General features: G+C 46.3%; 1 protein-coding gene across 1 annotated transcript in view; it reads left to right on the top strand.

The window, feature by feature from the left end:
* The window catches only part of SZT2 (SZT2 subunit of KICSTOR complex), a 57,796-nt gene that overhangs the window by 119 nt on the left and 35,725 nt on the right, over positions 1-21,952 (top strand). The window contains exons 2-20 of the mRNA XM_057416624.1: positions 274-399; positions 568-741; positions 1,090-1,260; positions 3,073-3,204; positions 5,261-5,420; positions 5,892-5,998; positions 6,185-6,395; positions 7,454-7,624; positions 12,927-13,158; positions 13,813-13,942; positions 15,163-15,305; positions 15,878-16,030; positions 16,374-16,488; positions 19,038-19,243; positions 19,624-19,848; positions 20,258-20,336; positions 20,683-20,780; positions 21,020-21,188; positions 21,642-21,756. Of these exons, the coding sequence (XP_057272607.1) occupies positions 274-399; positions 568-741; positions 1,090-1,260; positions 3,073-3,204; positions 5,261-5,420; positions 5,892-5,998; positions 6,185-6,395; positions 7,454-7,624; positions 12,927-13,158; positions 13,813-13,942; positions 15,163-15,305; positions 15,878-16,030; positions 16,374-16,488; positions 19,038-19,243; positions 19,624-19,848; positions 20,258-20,336; positions 20,683-20,780; positions 21,020-21,188; positions 21,642-21,756 (2,917 nt within the window). The remainder of the gene's footprint in view (positions 1-273; positions 400-567; positions 742-1,089; positions 1,261-3,072; positions 3,205-5,260; positions 5,421-5,891; positions 5,999-6,184; positions 6,396-7,453; positions 7,625-12,926; positions 13,159-13,812; positions 13,943-15,162; positions 15,306-15,877; positions 16,031-16,373; positions 16,489-19,037; positions 19,244-19,623; positions 19,849-20,257; positions 20,337-20,682; positions 20,781-21,019; positions 21,189-21,641; positions 21,757-21,952) is intronic.

Raw genomic sequence — 21,952 nt, 5'->3', positions numbered from 1 at the left:
GCGCTATGGGAGACGGGGCTGGGCCGGGGGACAGGGCTGAGCTGGGGAGGGGTACTGGGGAGCTGGCGGCAGGAGCCAGGTGAGGGGTGGCTGCGGTGGGGAGCAGTGGGGCTGTCCGGGCCTGTGAGGGAAGGAGAGAGGTGGGAGTGCGGGGCTGAAGCAGCCTGGGGGTGAGCGGCAGGGCGGGATGCGGGCTGGGGTCCCCTTCTGCGTGCCCTCCTGGGGTGTCCGCCGGGCTGTGGAGTGACCTGGGCTGCTGTTGTCGTGCTGCAGGTGGAGGAGGCAGGGCATGTCTTCCTCCTGATGAAGAAAGACTATCGCATCTCCCGCAACGTGCGACTCGCCTGGGTCCTCAGCCGACTCCACCAGGTCATCTGGGCTGTGCCCGAGCCAGAGCTGGTGAGTTGGTGTCTGGGGCTGGAGGGTGTCACCATGGCCTGATGTGGTGAGGTGGCTCTGTGCCGCTCCTGAGCATCTGGGCCCTGCAGAAGGCTTTTACCCAGTTCCTTTTCCTGATTTTTCCTTTGGCTTGACAGTCTGTCATGTTCTGATTATTTGTTCTTGTAGGTGAAGTCAGAAAATGAGCTTGATGTTCTCAGCATCCTACCCAACGGGTGGCAGCCTGATGAGCCTGTCCAGCCAAGGCCCTATCTCCTGGTGCCCTCTACACGGGTCACCTTCCTGGCCCGCCAGTACCGATTTGTGATTGAACTTGATCTGAGCCCTTCCACAGGGATTGTGGTAAGTGCAGAAGCCACCTCTTTTGGGGTGTTAGGTATGTTAAAAGGCCAGTCCCATTTCTGTTTGATGAGGTTTATTCCTCTGTGTTAGTCTTAAATTTGCAGAAGTCTTGCTTTTCCCAGGGGAAGAGTGCTCCCTGTGCTCCCAGCTAGGAAGTTTAAGTAAGGGCAGATCCTGCTTCTCTGTAGCATGTTCAACATGTGACTTTTGTTTACAGGGATTTGTCACTTTAATCCAGTTGCTATTGGAGAAGGATGTTTGCTGTTGGCTCTGCATGGTGGGGCCATCAGCCTTGAGACTCAAAGTCCTAGAAGGTGAAAAAGCTGTTCCCTTTCTCCATTTCTGTAGGATGACTCAACAGGAGAGATAATCTTTGATGAAGTGTTTCATGCCCTTTCCCGATGCTTGGTGGGGTTGTTAAGACCCTTTCGTATCCCTGGGTCAGACATCATCTACCAGCCAGAGATCTTTGTCACCATCCAGGCATATTCTTCCATCATCGGCCTGCAATCCCATCAGGTAAAGTTCAGCCCTTGGAGTGGCTCATTGCCTGAGCATCTCGCTGGATGGCTTCCTGTGAACACAGAGGAAAGCCAGGGCATGGGGTAGCTATTATCGGTGATGCTGCAGACTTGTGTCGTTACAGTGTGCAGCCTGGTGTGGTGAGGAAGCGTATGTGAGCAACTTCTCCTTTTTGGGCAGGAAGCAGAGGTTTCTCCTGGGGGAGTGGGGCTCAGCAGAGATCACTACCTACAGGCATGGTCTCAGTTGGGCCACAGGGAGCATTTCTTATGTTAATTCTTTTTAGCCTGTTATAATTGTCTTGAAGCATTCAAGAAGAGCTGATGTGCCCAAAAGCTTGTCTGCCTGCTCCAACTGTGTAGCAGTGGTTTATTCAAAGATATTGCCTCTTCCTACAAACTTTGCTGCCTTTTTGCACTGGTATGAACCTGTTTCTTCTTGCTGGAGGGAGCAGCCAGCCCCAGTATTGAGATTATCAACTAGATTTGCTTGAGCCAGGGGAGGTCTGTTTAATAGATTGAAGTCTGGTTTATGGTGGCAGTGTGTTTTTTTTAAATATATCCTCAATCCCTTACAGCTGACAGTGTTTTCACATTTCTGATGGTGATTCTGATGGTGACTGCATCCTTTAGCTAGGAAAGTGGGTGGTGACAGGAGGAGCCTGCTAGTCTATGCCTGTTCCTTCCTTCTCTCCCCAGCCTGCCTCTGCCCAAGCCTTCTGGCAGGCTACAGCGTTTACTTGTCTGTATGGTGTTTGAAGAGTGAAGACCTCACTTTGGTCTGTTCTTGGGTCCTACCAAAGTAAACAGCAGGAATTTCTCTGTCTGACAGTGACATTTTGTGTGTCATCTTGCCCATCTGTTCTGCAGACACCATCATGCTTTGCCTCTGTATCCTCTGTATTTATACTAAATTGAGCACTCTAAAGTTGCTATGTTTTTCTTCTTTGAAACTCTTTAAAGGCCTGTATGATGCCAGGAACTGTAGCATCTGGGTACAGCTCGATAAGCTATATTCCTTTTATGGAGGGAAAGGCATATATGTGCATCACTTGTCCAGGAAAGCCTGTCTATACTGTAATCATTTACTTTTCCTGTGTCACTATGAGGTCTTGCCCATCTGAGGTTGCAGGAATGTGGATAACACGCAGCATCCCACTTGGCTGTTCTTTGTCTACACGTTGTATCTCCTTTGCCTCCTGGTTGTGGATGTAGATTGTCTGTGCAATGGTGGTGTTTGTAAATATAATTGTCTTGCCTGTCTGCTTGGGAGTGTCTGTGGTGGCAGGGTCACTCTGGCATGTCACTCAGCCTCTCTTGTGACGTCTAATTTTTTATGTTCTTTATTTCAATTTGTTGTTCTTTTATCCAACCACTTATTGGAAGATAATGGAATCAGTCTGTGGGTGAGTTAGAACAAATCAGAGCAAGCAGGCCTTCCTTAGAAACATCAGACCAGAGTTAATGGCTTCTAAAAAGGATCCTGTTGCTTTCTCCTGACAACTGCTTTTTCTGGAAGAAGGAAAATGAAGTAGAAATTTCTTGCCCAAGAAGGAGATTTTCTAAAGAGTGATGTGAGCATCTGCTGTGGAGTGCACTGCAGACATTGCTGCTCACAAGGCAGTTGGCCCTGAGCACTAATAGTGAGAACAGGCCTCTGCTGTACCTCTGCTTTGTTAGGGACATGTCTGACACCCTGCAGAACTCTGTTCCTGTGTACCCTTTTGGGGGCTGGTGCTGTAAAACTTTAACTTGATGACTGACATGTGTAACTTTAACTTGATGACTGACATGTGTACCCTTGGGGCAGGTACTGTTCCAGGGCTGTCAGCTGGATGAGACGAAGCGAGAAGCCTTTCTGCACCAGGTTTACACACAGCTATGTGCTTTTGAGAACAAAGTGGCAGAGATGCTTCAGCAGCAGTATGAACCCAAACCGCAGGTAAGCAGGGGAGAGGTGGTTGGGGTCTCTTGGCTCCCTGGAGATTTGCCCCTTTGGGGTGGAGTGACAAGAGGAACAGTGGTGTAGGTCTGGAGAAGGAGTGGCTAATGAGATTGTAATATAACTTTGTGCAATCTAGTAATCAGACATAAACATTTGAGGAGAGCAGAACCAGTAAATGTTCAGAAGGACTGATGAGAATGGTTATCTTCCCCAAGGTTCTTCTGCAATAAAGAAGCCAGACTTCTTGTACATGATGGGATGAGCTGTAGGAAGTGACTTCTCTCTAAAGAAGATGGTGGGTTAGGTGATTACACCCATATAATTAATCTATAAACAGCTCTGAATATGCCCTTGGCCCTTGTTACATTTCTTGAATGAAAATACTTGACCATAAAACTGAATAAACAGCCAGTGCAGTTTCGGATATTCCTTGAAATCTCTGGCAGATGCTGTTTAGTAGCCATGGGTATAGGTATCAGCAAGTTAATGAAAGAACTATAAAACACAGCTTAGGGTGAAATTAAAAGTGAGACTCTGTAGCGATTTAGAATGGATTTCTCACTGAGATCTCTTCTTATCTTGGAAATGAAGCACGCGAAGGTTACATTGTGGTACTGACATATGCATGTCGCAGTCACAATTGTATTTATGGGCACCCTTCTTGCAGACAAAGCCATTATTTGACTGGCAAAGGTTGTTTAGTCCTTATTTAGTATTAGTTAATAGAGCTTGGGCAAGAAGAAAAAAAGTATCAAGATTGGATGAGCAAGAGGCTACTGGTGATCTATTGCAGCTGCATATTTGAAGTGCTTCAAATTGCATATTCTAGCTGAAATTTGTATCTTTGAGTGCTAGGACTGTCAGTCCTAGAACAGAAGGAACATTGCAGGAAGTAAATACCTTTGCCAGTGTGTCCAGCTGGTGGTTTTGCGGTGCTTTGTATGCATTCCTGCTTGATGCAATATTTCTCTTACTATAAACTACCCTATACCTTTTTCCATGCAAATGGGGGAAGGAGACGCGCTGCAGGCTAAAGGGACTGGTGAGTCCTGCCACAGGCTGTGGGGTGGAGGTGGGAGGCCGCAGGGGAAGGGCAGGGACTGAAACTTTTTTTACTTTTGAAGTTGCATTAGCTGCATGATTGTTAGCAAGTGTCTGAATGTAAGGCATCTGGCAAATTAAAGTGATGGATACTCAGGTTTTTTGCTCACAGCCACAGACTGTTCCCATTAGTGCAATAACAAAAGTTTAGTTAGTTCCAATTTTCGTTTCCCAGCTCCCAGTCATCTGTAACTTTGCAGGGGAGGGTTTCGCTCATTTTCTGTATTAGTAGTAAAAATGAAGCAATAGTTTATTACAGGGCTGAACTGCCAGAGCCTCTCGAGATGAGGGGACTATAAATGCAGTAGGTTCTTCAAAGTGTAATTATACAAATTTTAGGCTTTGCCTGGGGGATATTTTTCACAGGAGATGCAGGAGAAGCCTACTCGGATTTGCTTATATCAGCACTGCATAATGAGTGCTATTTGAACAGAATTAAATGTACAGGCACTAGGCTTTGTCTTTACAAGGCTCCTTACACCCTCTGCTGCAGGGCTTCGTAAGAGAGACGGGTGTCTTTGCCTCTCCAGCTTTTCTGGGCTTTACTTGAGTAGATGCTGAATAGCTGCAGCTTCTACTAAATGACAAGTTAAGAAAGAGGTGGTCACCTTCTCTTTAAGTGGGAACTGCTTTGTTCTGCAGAGGAGCTTTAGTGACCCCAAAGTGTCTCATTTTTCTCCTTCTGTCAGAAGTCAGCTTATAACAAAGCCCTGAGCGTGTTGTCCCCTTCTTCCGCCCCCCAGGCAGCTTTGTCTTGCTGTCTATGGGGCCCAAGTGACCAGGACTTTGAGATCACATGGAAACTAAAGCTAGAAATGAAGTCTGCCAAAGTGCTCCAGGATTGTGGTACCATGGAGCTGCTAGACTGAAGGCTGTTTAGGAGAGTGAGAACTAGAGCTAGGCTGGTCTGCCCCATGGGGCCTTGTGGGTTTTCTTTTTTTTACTTTTCCAGATGGATTTGTCTCCCCTGAGCCAAGAGAGCCCTGGTGATGTGCAGGAGTCATCTGGGAGGAAGCCCAGCGTGTCTGTTGTCACTGCTGATGTTGGCCTGGTCAGCATGGTGCGGCAGGGGATTCTAGCACTGCAGCTGCTCCCCTCCAACTCCAGTGCAGGTTGGCCTTGTCCTCTGGGTTAAGGTTTGCCCAGCTGTTTGCAAAGGGTTGTATTTCTCCTGCCTTAGGCTGAGATTAATTTTATAAGGGCTGGTGCAAAGACCCTTCTGTTAGTGATGAAATTTCAACAACAGCTTTTGCTCTGCGCTCTGTGAGCAAATTGAGGGGGTGGGAATGGGGAGGACAAAACTGAGCCACATGCCTTTTGTCAGTGTTAGGTAGTTTGTGACAAAGCACAGCTGTGACTGCTGCTTGAGACAGCCCAGGGTGTGCAGAGCTATGTCCTGCCTTAGTGCTTTGCTGTCCTAGATGGGAAGTTTGCCAGCTCCAGAACACCTTAGAAGCTCTAAACCAAGCTTGGGATTTTCCTTTCTGCTTCTGCCCTGCCTAAATTTTCTCTCTGGTGGATACACTGGGAGAGTGGTAGCTGTTTGAGATGGAAGATGCACTAAGGTATTGCCTTGTTTGCAGGTATAATAATAATTACGGATGGTGTGACCAGTGTCCCTGATGTGGCTGTGTGCGAGACTTTACTCAACCAGCTCCGCAGTGGCACAGTGGCCTGCTCCTTTGTACAGGTATGTCTGCTGTTAGCAGGAGGGGATGCTGCTGCCAACCAGAGCGGGGAAAGGGGGTTGGTGGTGTTGGCATTCACCTCCAGAGGCTAAGAGGACTTCTCTGCCTGTCTGAGGCCTTTGCCAGTCCTCTGCCTTGTCCTCAGCCCTACTGTACTCTCTCAGTTATCTTCTTTATCCATCTTGTAGGTGGGAGGTGTCTACTCCTATGACTGCAGCTTTGGCCACGTTCCCAATGTGGAACTGATGAAATTTATTGCCATGGCCACTTTTGGTGCTTACCTCTCCACATGCCCTGAGCTGGACCCCCTAAGCCTGGATCTGAACGTGTATCACAAGGCATTTCTGCTGTACTCTTTTCTGCGTACTGGGGAGTCCCTGAATCCAGAATACTACTGTGGTGAGGAATGTGAATTCCCTCCTTTCAGCAAATGAATGTGTTGCAGCACCTCTCTTTGGGGTGACATTCCCAGGCTTGGTTATGCTGATACTCTTCCCTTGTCCCCTCTGAGTCATGCCTCCTGTAGGCTCTGGGTACTATTGGGGGATGCCTCCTCATCGGTGACTCCTAGTTCCAGGAGTTGGGTGGATCAGGGAAAACTAGTGTCCTATCTTTCACCATTCCCCTTTTTGTGGTCTTCACTCAGCACTTAGGCTGTGCTTGGAACTTGGAGGGGATAAGAAGCTTTCGTCCAACCTTTCCTGCACACTGGGTAGCTCACAGATGGGGACATGCTGGAGAACTTGTCCTAATCAGGCTTGCAGATGGCAGTTTAGATTGAAAAACTAGATCCCTGAGAACTGTCCCAAATGCCTCTCTTGGTTATTCTTATTTTGTGACTATTAGTGACTGAGAGTATGCCAGGAGAGATTAGTTACCACTAAAACACGGAAACACCCTTTCGTGCCCTGGTGATATGCTGGTGCCTTGTATGCTTTCTGTAACTTGGCAGCAGAAGCTGCGGACAGTAACAAGTTTGGAGAGAGCTGGCCTGGGACTTGGAAATGTTGAATCTTAAAAGGATCAGGTGTTAGCAGTTTAAACTCAAGGCTTCCATATCCAGATACCTTTTAGAAAGCGTCTGGGAATTCAGAGTATTCCAGGAAAAGGGGTAAAACCCAAAAGCTTGCTGTGACTGTTGGAACAGCTGTGCAGTTTCTGCCTGTCTCTGCTAAATGTGTAACTTCAGTGCATGGCTTGTCACAAAGACTGTCCCAGAGGTAGCAGGGCCTGGCACCTGACCCTGCCCCTTTTCTGAGCCTCTTGGCCACACTAGTGGACCTGTTTGCTGCATTGCAGAATCAGGAGTGAGTGTAAGTGGTTCCTGAAGGATGTACTGTTCTTCAGGCCAGAAAGTGTTCTTGGCAGCTTTTGTGAAACAATTTGAGAGGGCTGTTGCTGTAGGATGAGGAGCAGGGGAGCTGCTCCCTCACAAACCCCATCTCTGCTGTTTGCAGTGTCCCAGCACAGACTGTTCAATGAGCACCTGGTGTCTGCAAGCAGCAACCCTGCTCTGGCGATGAGGAGGAAGAAGCACACAGAGAAAGAGGTGCACGCTGACCTTGTGAGCATTGTCTCAGTCCGGCTCCGTGAGGGCTACAGCATCCGTGAGGTCAACATCACGAAAGGTGACTGTGCTGCATTGGGGACTTGGACAGGGCTCTGTTCTCAACTGTTTAAAGTGAAGGTTCTGCCATCTCAGCAGAATGACTGGTACTGGGGAGGAAGGAAACCTTTTTTCTAAACTCTTAAGTTTGTATTTGTGAGTAATTGCCTGATGCAGCACTTTTCATTATTGGGGTGCTCTTCTCAGACTTATCCTCTGTGTCTTTACGTGCCAGGGGTTGGACAGATTGTGACCCTCTGTATCTTGGAAATGAGTCTCCACAATTGCAGGGAAACTAGTGGCAGAGCTGATGGGTTTGCAGTTTTCTGGGGTTTCCTCCGCATTTCTCCTTTTCTGCATCCCTTTCTAGTCCTTTGCTAGAAGCACTCCAAAATATATGAAGTTGAGCCCTTTGGTACAACAGATTTAATGCCTCCAAACTGGAGTCTTCCAAAGGAAGAAACTGAGGGAAAGAAGGATATTGTTAGGTGAAAATGACAGATCAGTCAGGACCATGACCAGTACTAGAAGAACATTAAACCATTTAATGGTCCTGTTCTCTCATCTGACTCACTAGAGATTTTGGCACCTGGATCGTGAGAACTAGCTGCTGACTAGGGTTTTGAGTATGCCAAGGAGTGCCAGTAAACCTTGCCTAACTTTCTGTCTCCAGCTGTGACTAGTGGAAGTGCTTTAACTGAAGGGGACATGAAAAAAATCCAAATGCAAGTTACAAATTACAAGCAAGAGAAGACATTATTTTTGACTGGTAAAAAGCCTGGGGGGTGGGATTCTTAAAACACATGTTATAAACATTTACAGCACATGGTGATCTAGGGTCTTTGCTATTCGTTTTGGGTTATTAGTGCACAGAATATTTTTTTCTATCAGAAAATCAGAGTCTCTGATATAACTCCAAAATCATTCCGAACTTGCCATATGATGTTTTCTATGAATTTACTGTGGTTTGTCTTACAACCATGTAAATATCTTATGCCACTGCTCTGCTTTGAAGATCGTCCCAGAGCGTCACTACTCTTTTCCTCGCTCCTTTCTAAACTCACTGAGACCAAATTAGTCCTTTATTATCCTTAATTAAGTTTATCCTCCTTCTCGGGCATTGCACAAGCTTATTTAAGAGCAATGCCTTTCTCCTTGTAACCTCCCTTTTGGCAGGTTAAGCAAGCCAATATTTCAACCTCTTTTTGTAAGGGCAGGCTTTCTGTTCTGTTTATTCATCTTAATAGCACTTCCCTCCCACCCCCCTTCATTTGTTCACTTTTCACAGTTTGGTCTTGTATTTCTTTAAACAGTTATAAGGGTGTTGTAAATGTGGTTTTGTCAGTGCCTTGTTCAGTAAGGCTAATACTTCCCTGCTTCTGAAGTTAAAAAAAAGATATCTGATAGACCAGAGTCATATGAGCTTTCTCCATTATTGCATTGCATTGTTAGTACAGAAATCCCTGCGTCTTTCACACACCTTTGCTTCCAGCTGATGAGTCCTTAGGGGTGTTTTATTAGGCTTTGTTTAGTAGTCCCTAAATGTGCTGTTCTTCACCTAACAGTACTCTTAAGTTCATCTTCCTCAGTTCATCTCACTATTCCTGTGTCATGACTGAGAACTGCAGTTCTTTTGGCTTGATGCTTCTTACAAACTGAAGGAATCTAAACCAACTTTTGGGGGAAGGTTGATAACAATTGTATTAGGTGGGATAGTTTCTGAAGTTGGCTTTCCAGGAATATCCCTGATTTCTTGTTTAAGGAGTTTTCTGTTAAAAGTCTGCTAAGGTTTCCTATTGAGACAGCTCTTCTAGTAATGTCTGCAGATTGCTTTCACTAATCTCCTATAGGTGTGGCATGAGATATTTCCTTAAATCCAGGCAGACTAGGTCCATTGCACTCACCTTGACTAGGAATGTCTATGAAACAGTCTGACAAGTCAGTTCCTGTCCCAGCTGGGCTCAGTGTGGTCTCTTTTATCCTTCTATGCACCAGTTCACTTACAGCTTGAACAAACTGGAGAAAGAGCCTTTCTTTAATCTGGCAGCAATGGTGAAGTTCTCTTGGTGACTCTGAAGTCCTATATAGAAATGCTGGAAGATGTAGTAGGTGTGGGTACTTCAGAAAATAATCAGACAAGTTCATGTTACAGCTTTTTGCTCAAAGGTGTAGCTACAACCTCTGGCTCAGGATATCATAAAGTACCAAATTTCTGGACTTGGGAAGAATATATCAGAAATATCACCACATGTTCACAATGCTCCCTGAACTTCCCTCTAGGTATCTTCCTTTTAGCCTTTGGAATGCTAAATGGATTGGTCTTCTGTTTTCACAAGAGCAGAGAGCAGAAGAGCAGCTGCACTGAGTCAGTGTTACCTTCTGTGGAGAAGAGCTTTGGACAGGTTCATGGGAAAGGGTTAAGAATAGGGTAAAGGTACATCATAGCTCCTTCCTCATTTCCTCTTTTCATGCCCTTTGAGCACTCTCTAGCTCTTTGCCGCTCAGGGGCTCCATGAGCCAGAAATATTTTCTGTGTATTTTGATGAAGTTTTTTTTTAGAAGGAATTTAAAACATGAAATGTCTGAGCTATCAAAAATACAGTGTGTATTTCTATGCCAGCCTTCAGAATAGTGGCAGATAATGTTACTTATATATTGCAAAGGCTAAATGCTCTGGGAAATTGCTGGCTGTGAGCAGAAAAATTGTTGAGCTAACATCTGAAAGTGGAATTTAAAAAAGATCAAGACATTTAGACATTCAGCACTGCTTCTTGCTAAGGAAAAGCATGTTTGGCTGATCAGGGCTCTCTAGGCCATTCTGTAGAGAAGTGTATAACAAAGAACAGTTAATTAACCTGGATTGCCAAAAGCTTTTGCCAAAACTTGCAAGCTAAATGGTTTTAAGGAGCCAGCTGGCTGTGAAGCAAGAGGAAAGGGTGCAGTTGTGGACTTTGACACTGTCACTTTTCTGTTTATTTTGCCAAAGGCAAAATAGAATAAATAGCTAGCTTTGTGCTCAGGGTTGCCTGGAGAGGTTGTTTGTGATATTTATAAGTTCTCTGGTTACCCTCACTGTTTGATTTTAGCTATTTGAGCATTTAGAAGGCTACTATGGTTAGTTAGGAATGCAGAAGTGCTCACAAAAGGAGAGGATTGAAAGGTATGGAAGGAAGAGAAGCTGTGTTCAGCTGTTTTCCTGTTTCTTTCTGGGACAGTGTCAGAGGATTGCCCCCTGTAACAACAAAAAATTCTCACTGACCATTTTGTGTTGCTTTGTGCTGAGGGAAGCCCAGAGGGCATTTTTCAATGCTTATCTTCCTCTGTGAATCAGTCCAGCACTAAAAGTGGCTGAGCACGAGCTGGGCAGTGAGAGTGGCTGCTCTCAGTGTCAGGAGTTGGGAAGACAAAGTAAGTGGTTTAAAAACCAGAGCTTTAAGAAAGAAATCAAAGCAAAAAAAACCCGTTTCATTAGCTATAAAGCCAAGAACCAGAAATAGATTGTTTTGCAGAAAGAACAAGCTAAAGATTCATCTAGGTATGACTTCAAACTAAGTAAATATTTTTGCCAGTGTTTTTAGTGTTGCTTGTTGGATGGTTGGAATTGGATAGTAGGAGTGAGACCAGGATGACTAATGGAAACAGAGGTGGAAGTAGGAAATATTTTCATTAATGATCTGGGCAAAAAATGTAGGAATTTACTTATCATGCTTGCTGTTGTTGAAATAGAAAGGCTTTGTTATGAGAAACAAATACTGTGCAGAAAGCGGAGGATGAGTACTAAAGCAGTGAGATGACAGTATGAAATGGAAAGAGACAAATTATACCTTCTTACTTAGCCTCTTCGATAAACAATATTTGTACAGAAGCAACCCTGGGAAATGCATTTACAGTAATGCAAAACGTCCATCGTGGACAGTACTAGTGACCTGAAATAAAACCCTAGTAATCCCTTAGATGAATTACATCTGAAATACGGTATACATCTTTGATCATCTTTGTTCAGGAAAGATGAGTTCTTGAGGTGCAGGAAGGTCTGGGAATGTTAGGGGAATGGATATTCTGTTGTAGGCTGAAGACCAAGGCTGGTTTAATCGGCACAGTAACAGCTGAAACTGGGGGAGGATTTCTTCCTCTAGTGCACACTCCCTGTCAATGTTATGGGAATGAAGCTTCTCAGAATAAAAATGGTTTAATCAAAAGAACAACCGGGCATGAATTTGGCATGGACTCTGAGAGGCTTTTCTAAACATTGATGGGGAAGAGTGCTCTGAGGGAGCCTCCCAGCAGGGACTGTGGGAGCAAAAAGCAAGATGGCTTTAAAATGGAGTGTAATCAGCCTGTGAAGGGGATGCCATGATGTGCCTATGACAGCAGCAAATGCAACTCTGCAGGATACATAGGATCCAGGCTGATGACCTGTTCGGACAGTTTCCAGCACATCCAATCACTTATCTCACAAATGCTACAGGTCTGGCAAACTGTAGAGCAGGCTGGACATCAGAATAGATGATTGAGCAGTTGAAACAGCAGCGTGGCACTGTTACAGAAAGTCATGTGTTGCCCTAGGTTGTTTTGGTACAGATACGTATGCACAGTCAGCAGGAGTGTGACAGTTTTTTTTTCTCTTCTGGCTCAGTGAGGCTTGCTGTCAGGCATTTGCATTAATCTTGCTAGAGATGCAATGGCCTGCTTAAAGAAAAAGGTAAAAACTTACAGTCTGAAGAACAAGTAAATATTCATTCCTAACTTTGGGAACAGAAGAGGGTGAGAACATGGTGAGAACCTTTTGATATTTAAGGTTCTAGATTGCATGAAATACTGTCTGTGCAGGAAGAACATGGAGTTTAATTCAAGAATTGGACCTCACCTTCCAGGTTGTTTGTGATTTGGGCTCATCATGTTCAAATGTCTGTGTTTCTGCACCAGGATAAATTAACTCTGCAGAGTGAAGATGAGAAAACTTAAGAGCTTAAAGGCTCTGCTCGTCTGTGCAAAGGAAGAGTTTTATTAAAAACAAAGATGAGACTATGAAGAAAAGTGTCCACTGCAAATGTCAGCACCTCCTCTGAGTTTCAGTTGCCTTCTCTAGTATACATACTACATGTCCGTTTGAAGAACTGTTCACTTAATGCTACTGTGTGAGCAAAGCTTTCCTCTTTTGGGGAGGAGAGAGAATGACTTCAGCTAGAGCAAACAGTTGTTAGATAACTTTGTCCTCTCATAGGGATCAAACAGTCTCTTGGTACTCATGAGTCCCTGCTCAGAGATAAAGCTCAGATGTGTACTAAACAAGCACTTGAACTTATTCCTGTGTTCCCACACAGGTGGGTCTCAGCTGGAGGTGAAATTAGTGCTGCTTTGGAAGCATAACATGAGGATAGAGTACTTAGCTGTGACACCCTGGCCTCTGGACCCATCAAAGCGTAGCACATGGGTGGAGGTGACGATGGAGGGAAGCTATGACATCTTGCACGACATCAGTTGCACCATGAGGAAGCCTATCACCAGTCTGTACCGCACTACAGTCATCCGACGCTTCTGGAACACCTTGCAGAGGTGAGCTGGACCGTTCCCACCAATTCCCACTGTCCAATGTAATGAAGGAATTCCTTCCTTAGCATGCTGGGGCATAGGTTATGCAGGTGACCATCCTAACCCAGGGTCCCAAACGCATAAGAGGCATGACTGGCAGCAGGCTTGCCATCTAGCCAAGGAAAAGACTCAAACTGGCTTGTGACCTAGTTTGTAAGATTGCTTCATGGTGAAGGTGTTGCTGCCCCCAAGCCCTGATCCTGTGATGCAAACCTTAACTCTGACTGCCATCCCATGGAGGTGCTATGTTCTTACAGCACAACCTTGCAGCTGTGCTGCATGGTCACAATAGGAGCGACACCTCATGTCTCTAAGGCTTGAAAGCCCTGTGGGTTATAACCACTTCCTGGCCAGGGTGACCGTTAGTCCCAGCTATTCATCATATTCCTTTTCTAGCACTTTCTTCCCAGCTCTGATCATCCTCCTTATATACACTTGAACTCCCTTAATGTGCTCTTTGCAATCAGGCATTGAATCCCAGCATTGCCATAGGAAGCTATATTAATGCATGTGGACTCCCAGTAGAGAGGGAGTGCTATGTGTGCAGGCATTGGGTGACTGTGGGGCAGTAAGGGGGAGAGCATGGGCTTTGGTGGCTAACTGCCTCTTCTATTTCAGCATCAACCAGACAGACCAGATGTTGGTTCATCTGCAGTCTTTTGACACAGTCCCAGAACACTTCACCATTCCTGAAAGCACCAAGAATGGGGTGCCCCTCTTCTACATCCCCCCAGGCTCCACCACTCCGGTATGTTCCCTCTTTCTCCCACTTAATGTGGGAAAGGTTGTCCTTCCTCCCTGTTCTGTCTTGCACCAGGGGATGTGGAGTCCTAGCAGGCAGTCAGGAACATCTGTAGCTCTCAGACTTCATCTCTTGTTCTTTGTTCAGTAACAGAGTTCAGATGCAATGCAGTGCCTGTGAACATCCCATCTCATAGTTCTTCCCCTCTGAGGCATCACCCTATGTTTTTATTGCTGCAGCTACACCTCTGAGCCCCACAGCAAGTCTCCTAAGTGTGCTGTGAAGTCTTCTGTAGCAATGTGTGACTGATGGGGAGGCTGACACTCTCATTTTTGCTATGCTTTTTCAGTGGATACTTCATATGTGTGGAGTTGCTGCTGGCAGTCTTGTGCCCTGATGATGTAGCTTAGCACCGTCAGGTGAAGATATAGGATGTGCTGAATAGTTGTTTAATGGGCTCATTGCTCTGAGCACTCATGTGGAAGGTGCAAGAGAGACACTTGTCATCTGCACAGCAGAAACTAAACAAAATATGAGGTAGTAGTTTTCATGGCAAAATTCAGACTCATTGAAGCTCACTGAGCAGAAGTGCTAGCATATTATCTGTTCCCTGACAGCAGTGTCCTTGGCACTAGTAGAAGATGACTAGCAGATACCAAAGCTAGGGGATCTGTAATTGAAAAGAGCTATTTATTTTTACTGCTTAAGCCTTTCTTTAGGTTTGCCTGGTAAATTTCCACTCTATACAGTTATGGATCCCACAGTATATCTGGAGCATCCTATCTTATGGCTGACCACCACTTTATTTCTGTGTCAGCAGAGTTGCTATACGTGGTGGAATCGCAGTGTTACCATACAAACCTGTTAGAGTTGCCCAATGCCACCCATTGCTGGTACCCTATTTGCATGAGCACTCTCAGATGAGTTATCTCAGTGTTTAATTGCTCTGCTAACACAAGCCATATATCCCTCTCTTAATCAGAAAGCGCACCATTACATATGCTGTCTTTTCCATGGTTGATTTACATGATGCTAAGTAGTTAGATTCTTAATTAACTTGACATTTCAGGAACCTAATTTATTTTTGCTTACATCGTACTGCCTGTTTCAGTGTGAATGCACTTTTTCTCTGCTGAGAGGCAGCTACCAAAAGCAAGGGATGTGGCTAGTCTCCTAGGCCCACACAAGTCAGCCACTTGCTGCATGTTGCCCTGTCATTTTCTTAGGTGCTGTCACTGCAGCACAGTGGGTCTGACTCCAGCCATTCCCAGTTTGCCTCTTACTGGAAGCCTATCCTTTCCATGGATGCCAATTTCTGGCAGAGGTGGCTGCACATGCATCGTATAGTCCTCCTTCTGGAGCATGACACGTATGTATCTGATGGAGGTTAGCAGTGTGGGCCAGCATGGGAAAGCAGGGTGTCCAGTTCAGCTGATCTGCAGGGTTGCAGCTGTCTTACAGGTGCCTGTGGTCAAGAGAAGGGCCTTGCTAGTGGGACCTGATGCTTAGTGATGCCTCATTTATCTGAGAGGGACCGAGGGCTGGGAAGTCATCTTTGTCAAAATGGGGCCTGTTCTCAGGAGCATAAATTGTTTCTCAAGTCTCTCTTGGGTTTGGGTTTCCTGATTGCAGGGGGTGTGGACCATCCAGTTGCAGCTATCCCTGGTTTTGTTTGCTCTTGGAAGACATCTTTCCCAAAAGCATTGTTTTCCTGAGGCTGGTCCTAATTGCAGAGTTATGTGAATAATAGCCATAAATTGCATGCATGGAGCTAGAAATAATCCAGGTCCCTATGCACTCAGGGAGTGTGGCCCTCGCTAACAGGCATAGGCAGGGGAGATGCTTGGGTGTTGGCTGTTGTGGAGCAACAAGTATGTAGTGAAATAGCTGGGCTTTGGGGGAAGAGAAGGTTCTAAAATGACTTTCTGCCACATCCTGCAGGCCTGTGCCCAAGCACTTGCACACACCGGGCAACAACGGCCGCTACAGCACCATCCAGTGCCGCATCTCTCACTCAGCACTCACCTCCCTGCTGCGGGACTGGAGCAGCTTCGTGCTGGTGGAGGGCTACTCCTACGTCAAACTGATCCATGGGTGAGTGGCTCTGAAGCAGCCCTGAGTGGGGAATTGGGCATGTGGCCAGGCCAAAGATCCAGTTAGACGAGTATGTTGTGATGGGCCAGAAGCAGATGTCTAGAGGAGAGGATAAGAGCAAGACAAGGGGATGTGAAACCTTGCGTATTCTGAACTGCTGCCATTGTGTTCCATGCACAGCTCAGAGGGAGAGGGAAGCCATCTGGGAGGTTTCAGCTAAAACCAACATATGTTGCTGCCAAGTTTTGTGGGTTCATAGGCTCTGTGAAGCAGGCCTCCACTTGGTCTGACACAACAGCTAGATCCATGCTATTTCAGCCCTGTCTTAATCCCTCCTCCCTAGCTCTGAGGATCCCACTCCTTCCTCGTTTTATGTGGTGCGGATCATCTCCAAAGCTCCCTGCATGGTTCTCCGGCTGGGGTTCCCAATTGGCACACCTGCACAGGCCAGGAACAAGGTGAGAGCTGGCTGGCTGCTTCCTGGGGTAGGAGCAGAGCAAGAAGTTCTGAATGAGAAAATGGTGGGTAGATCACAGGTGATACTATAGGCAGGTGTCCTCTAATAACCAACTGCTATGTTAAGGCTTAGATGGGTGTGAATTTACTGTAACAGAAAGGGACAGTTTGGACAAAGCTTTCTGTGTTGAGTCTATGGAAGATTTAAACCCAGAGACTTGAAGATCAATAAAATACCTGGTCACATGAATGTTTTTCCCACTGCTTAATTCAACTGTGGGGCTTGAAATGACTCAAAGGTTATCTAGTCTATCCTTGTGACCAAAGCACAATCAATACAGCCTGTCAGGAGCAGCAGTACTTGTCTGACTGCTCTGTGAAGACCTCTGTAATGGATGTACTACATGTACTCTAGCTATCTTGCTTCAGTAGGTGGTGAATTGCATATATATGTTGTATCACTGGGGCAAGGAGGAATTAGAATGAAAATGTGAACGATGCCTTGCTGTACATTTTTTGCTCTCCCTGAGCAGTACAGAGAGAGAAAAAATGTAATACCCAGATGTTTTAAAGAGGTGCAAGTCTGCTAGATAGACTTTTAATAACCTTTTTGTGTCAAAAGAAAGGGGCTGCCTTAGTCAGGCAGGGGTGACTGCATGAACTGTTTTTCTAGCTCTAATGGCTGAGACAGATCTAAGTGTTCCTGGGTAAATCAGTAACTATGGGAAAGATATACTGCTATTAAGCTGCGTGAACCTTTTGTTATCAACAAGAGGTTTATCATTAAACCTTGATCTTTCTTTCATGAAAGAAATCTTTGGTATGCCTCACTTAGCTTTAGTGTTAGATTAGTCTGAGGAGAAGGTGATAAACATGGGAAGGACCATTTCATTTTGACATAATGAACCCAGGTAACACTAAATTCTCTGACACTGGAGGATCTGCAATTTCATGTCTTTAGGGGATCCAGGATTTGGGCACTGGTTGCTGGGCCAACACGTGGGCTGGTAATGCCAAGTGACAGATTTTTTGAAGGAGTTTCCTCTGGCCGGTGTAAGTTAATACCTGTCTCATGAAGAAGGTGTAAGACAGGCACTGTACCCTGCAGCTCTGGGCAAGCTCCAGATCATTGCAACAGGAGCTGTATATAGATCATAAATTGTATAGTGCGCACCTTTTTCTTATTTTACTTATTTTTTTGCCTGCCTAGGGCTGATGAGCTACTTCCCAGTGTAGAGGGTGGCATCGGAACTCAGCCCTCCTTTTTTAAGCGGAAGGGGTTTTTGTGTTGAGCTGTTCAAATTTCCAGTGTTTAAGTGAGGGAGAGCACCTAGTACAGTCTGACTTTCAGAAGGCTTTTAGTGAGACTCCATAGTGCACTGTAGAGCTAAAGTAGGGACAGGGTGTTAGAAACTGTCTTGGGGAACAAATCAAGGAAATTGTGGAAAAAGTGCTCTGCTCTCATCAATGCAGAAGCTGTTTGTGTTTTCCCCAGTCTTTTTACTAGTCAGAGGTTTGGGAACTCATCTGCGGAAAGGTAAGAGGTAGTGGGCTGGGAAAATCTGCAGGTGGCACAAAGCTATTTGTTTTTTCTTTGTCCTTACAACCTGTGTGCTTTGTGGACACCTAAGCAGCATCATGGTAGCTGGAAGCCAGTATTGATAACTGCAGAACAGTGCATCTTGGATTTTGGAGCTTTAACACCCAGCAGTGATTCTGTGTTATTGGTATGAAACCGCAAAGGGAACCCAAGTGGCATTGTGCAGAAAAGAGCTCTGCTTAATATTTTGGCCTGGGGACACTCCTTTCCTTGAAAAAGGCATAATAATGATGGGAAAAGTTGCTGAAATAGTGTTGAGAAGAGAGATGGAGAGCTGCTGTTCTACTGTTTGCCGACGATGGTAATGGAAATTAAAACGAGTTGAACAAAGATCATCAAAAGAAACTAGTAGAACCATATCCAGAGCTGCTAGAAGCTAAAAAGAGTAATTGGGAAGTCATTTTGAAAGTATCTTGGAAAATGTTAACCTAAAAATATAACCTAAGCCCTTGAAACCTTTTACCACAAAGATTTAACACATGAATGTGATAGTGGGGGAACGCATCAGCAGTGGGAACAGTCTGGCTCTGTCCTACATATACTAGTTTACATTTACTGAAGGCTCTTGAGGAGGTGGGGAGGAATGAGGGTGGCTACTCGGACTGCTTCTGTGGAGGAGCTGGCATGCAGTTAATTTGTTTTTCATCAGAGTTATAGAAGGCAACTTCTTCAGCCTTGAAATGATCTTTGAGGCTTTTATGGTCCTTTCCTTTGCTTTTCAAAATATCTGTAGTTGTTAAAATGACCTAATGACCCAAGAGCCTTGTATTGTCTTGATCTTGGTCTTGCTGGTGCCTCAGAAGTTTAATGACCTTTAACTTCTACCTATCTATATATTTAAGGAGTGTTTTCTTCCTTCTAGCCAGGCTATTGTTCTGGAAGCTTATTTTGACTATCTTTTGTCTCCAGACAAAGGTGGTCACGTTTACTTTTTTGCTTTTGCCATGACAGATAGTGGAGGAGTTACGGGACCGAATCTTGCAGCTGCGCTTTCCCCACAGGGTCCAGAGCAAGGAGGCAACTCCAAAAGCAAAGAGGAAAACATTTGGCAGTAGTTCTCCCTCCAAGTCTCCACCAGTGGCTGGGGCCCAGTCAGCCCTCTCAGACAGACCCTGCCTTGTTGTGCTTCACAAACCTTTGGAGAAGCTACTCATCAGGTAGTGATGGAGATGCAGGCCATCAGCACAGCCTCCTTGCCCTGGGAAGTGGAAGAGAGGAGGGTCTGTGCCTGGTGCTGCCAATTGCAAGATGAGAGTGCCATGAATCTGGTGCTTGTTGGGGTGGGTTTGGGTTGCGTGGCTGGGAATGGCAGCTCTGGTCTTGGAGGGCTGTGACAGGCAGATTTGTTACTCCTAATATGATGCAAAAGTAAGTTCAGTTACTGCTGTCTGAGCAAGATCCTGTGCTGGGCTAGTCATGTTCTGCTGCTGCAGGGCTATGTCCTAGGCCCAGCAAGTGGGCTGTAAATCTAGAGAGCTCTGGCCCTGAGCAGAGCCTTCTTTCCACCCCGGTGAACCACACTTCTACCCTCTCCTAGGTATGAGAAGCTGCCTTCTGACTATCGAGCCCCATTCATTCTCAATCTGGAGCATCCCCCGGTGTCTGGCCCGCTCACTATGGTAGCAAATCGTACTGCCTCTTCCACCCTGGCCTCACTGTCCCGCTACTTCTATCACCAGCGTTGGATCTGGAGTGTCCAGTCAGGGCTGGCACCAGCTGTGCCCATCACTGCTGTAGCCCAGCTCCTTTCTACACTCACAGAGTAAGTTGCACACGTGAATGGGGGTGCTTTCTCCAGCTGATCCTGGGGATGCAGAGAACGCAGGGTGAATCTGGAGCGTTACTATAGGTAACAGTTGAATCTGCCATGCAGAGGGTTTTGGTCCTGTACACAGCTTCTAGAGCTACTTGGGCCACTGCTTTACCCAGTTCTGCAGCCAAAGTTGAGAAAAAGGAGGGTCCTGGAAATCATACAAAGGGCAAGAGGTGTTACTGTGTCTGGAGTATGCTGGTCTTCCCACAGGCTGTCCTGTGCAAAGACTCGCATCTCCCCATTCTCTGTATAGCTCCCTGTCTTGGAAAGGAAGTTGTTATGGGGTGAAGGGTACAGTCATTCCTGCATTTTAAGCTTGCAGTATGGGTAGAGAAGCCTTCCATGTCTCTGTTGCCAGGGTTCGTCTGTCAGAGGGTTTCCACTTTGCATCCAGTGGGGATGGAATTATCAACATGGTGCTGGAGCTGCCCATACAGGTGAGCCTGGGTGCTGTAGTGTGGACACAATCCTTCATTGCTTCTTCTGAGATGGATTCACCTTCCTGTGATGGGGTTTACCATCCACTTCTAGCGCACACCCTTGACATGTGCAGGGAGACCTGCCTCCTCCCTTGAAGTAAAGCAGCTTGTGGGTTAGGCATTTTCCTATCTTCATCTGCAGTTAAAGAGCTGCTTTGCTGGTAGGGCCACACTGTGCTGGAGGGGTTCTTGGGGCCGAGACTGCTGCTAGTGGAGCTGGGTGGTAGGCTGTGTTGTGCAAGGGAGCACTGCGTACATGTAGACTGTTGCTGCTGACCAGGCTGATGCAGTGTCTCCCCTCCAGATTGATGGCACAAGCGAGAGCAGCAGTGGCAGGGAGAAGCACACCTGTGTTGTCCAGTACATCCTCTTCCCACCCCACTCCACCTCTACCAAGGACAGGTGAGGTTGTTGCCCTTCTCCCAGGGAGGGTTGCCAGTGGAGTCATGGCTTCAGACTTGCCCTTTGCAAAGCAGTGTGGGAGTACAAACAACAAGCCATCATGGGTTGATTACCAGTTAGCTGGGGCTTTCCCTGCAAGCCCAGGGTTTGTGTGGCTGATCTCACAGCTCTGAGAGGAGCTACAGTGGGCTGCTGGCTCTATGCCATCTTGCAGGACTTGCCTTATGTCTTTCCTCCAGCTTTTCCACAGATGATGACAATGATACAGAGGTAGAGGCCATTGAGGTGGACACAGAACTGAACCTGGTCACTGAGTGCTGGGTAGAGCCACAGAGTGGCCATGTCCACAGTACTGCTGAGAGCTGGAAGCACCTCAATGGCTTGCCTTACCAGAAAATACCTAAAGCGGTGAGTCTCTGAAGGGGTAGGGGCATGGACCCTTTTGTGGTGTATTGCAAGTGCATTGCAACACTGCAGGCCAGTTATTGAGAGCCAAAAGAGATGAGAATGCTGTTAACAAAATTGGCCTACTGGTCAGAAAAGGTTTCTGCATTGCAAGGCTGTAGATGCAGTGCTGCTCTGGGGTAGGTGGGAACATACAGATTACTTTGTCAAAAGCCAATTCCGTTGGAGGAAGCAAGCTGAACCAAAGCTGGGATTGCAGACAGCACTGCCAGTGCACTTCCTGAACAAGGCAAAAGAGAGGCTAAAGGGCTGGTGGAGAAGGAGGGAGCTATGAAACAGGGCAAGTCAGGCGATGGGATTATGAGTGCCTCCTCTCCTTGCTTTTAGACTGTTTTCTCCTGCATTTCGGGGTAATAATTCTGCTTCATACAGCTGAGCCTTGACTGCTTATTGCAGCTCTATCCCCGGGACCTTGCATGCATTGCCACCATGCTGACCTTCGAGTACATCAGCCAGTTGTGCCAGAACAAGGAATGGGTCTGCCCTCCTTCAGAGACCAAAGCTACTGAAGGTGAGTCCAGCATGTATGTCCTAGCAGGTTTGATGGAGGAGGAAGCAGCTAGCCTCTGAGTGTCTTGGGGTCCATTAGAGTTTTCTGGAAAGTGGAACAGGTATTTTGACCACAACTTTCTAGAGTTTGATGGCTGTGGGTCACTGTTGCACTTGTGCTCAGCTGCCAGAGAAATGGCCTCATTTTCGGAAGGCCA

Source organism: Pezoporus wallicus, unplaced genomic scaffold, assembly GCF_028554395.1.
Source record: "Pezoporus wallicus isolate ANWC-B61680 ecotype Strahan unplaced genomic scaffold, APGP_CSIRO_Pwel_v1 contig_5908, whole genome shotgun sequence".
Classification (NCBI taxonomy): Eukaryota; Metazoa; Chordata; class Aves; order Psittaciformes; family Psittacidae; genus Pezoporus; species Pezoporus wallicus.
This window is presented reverse-complemented; position numbering and strand designations above follow the sequence as displayed.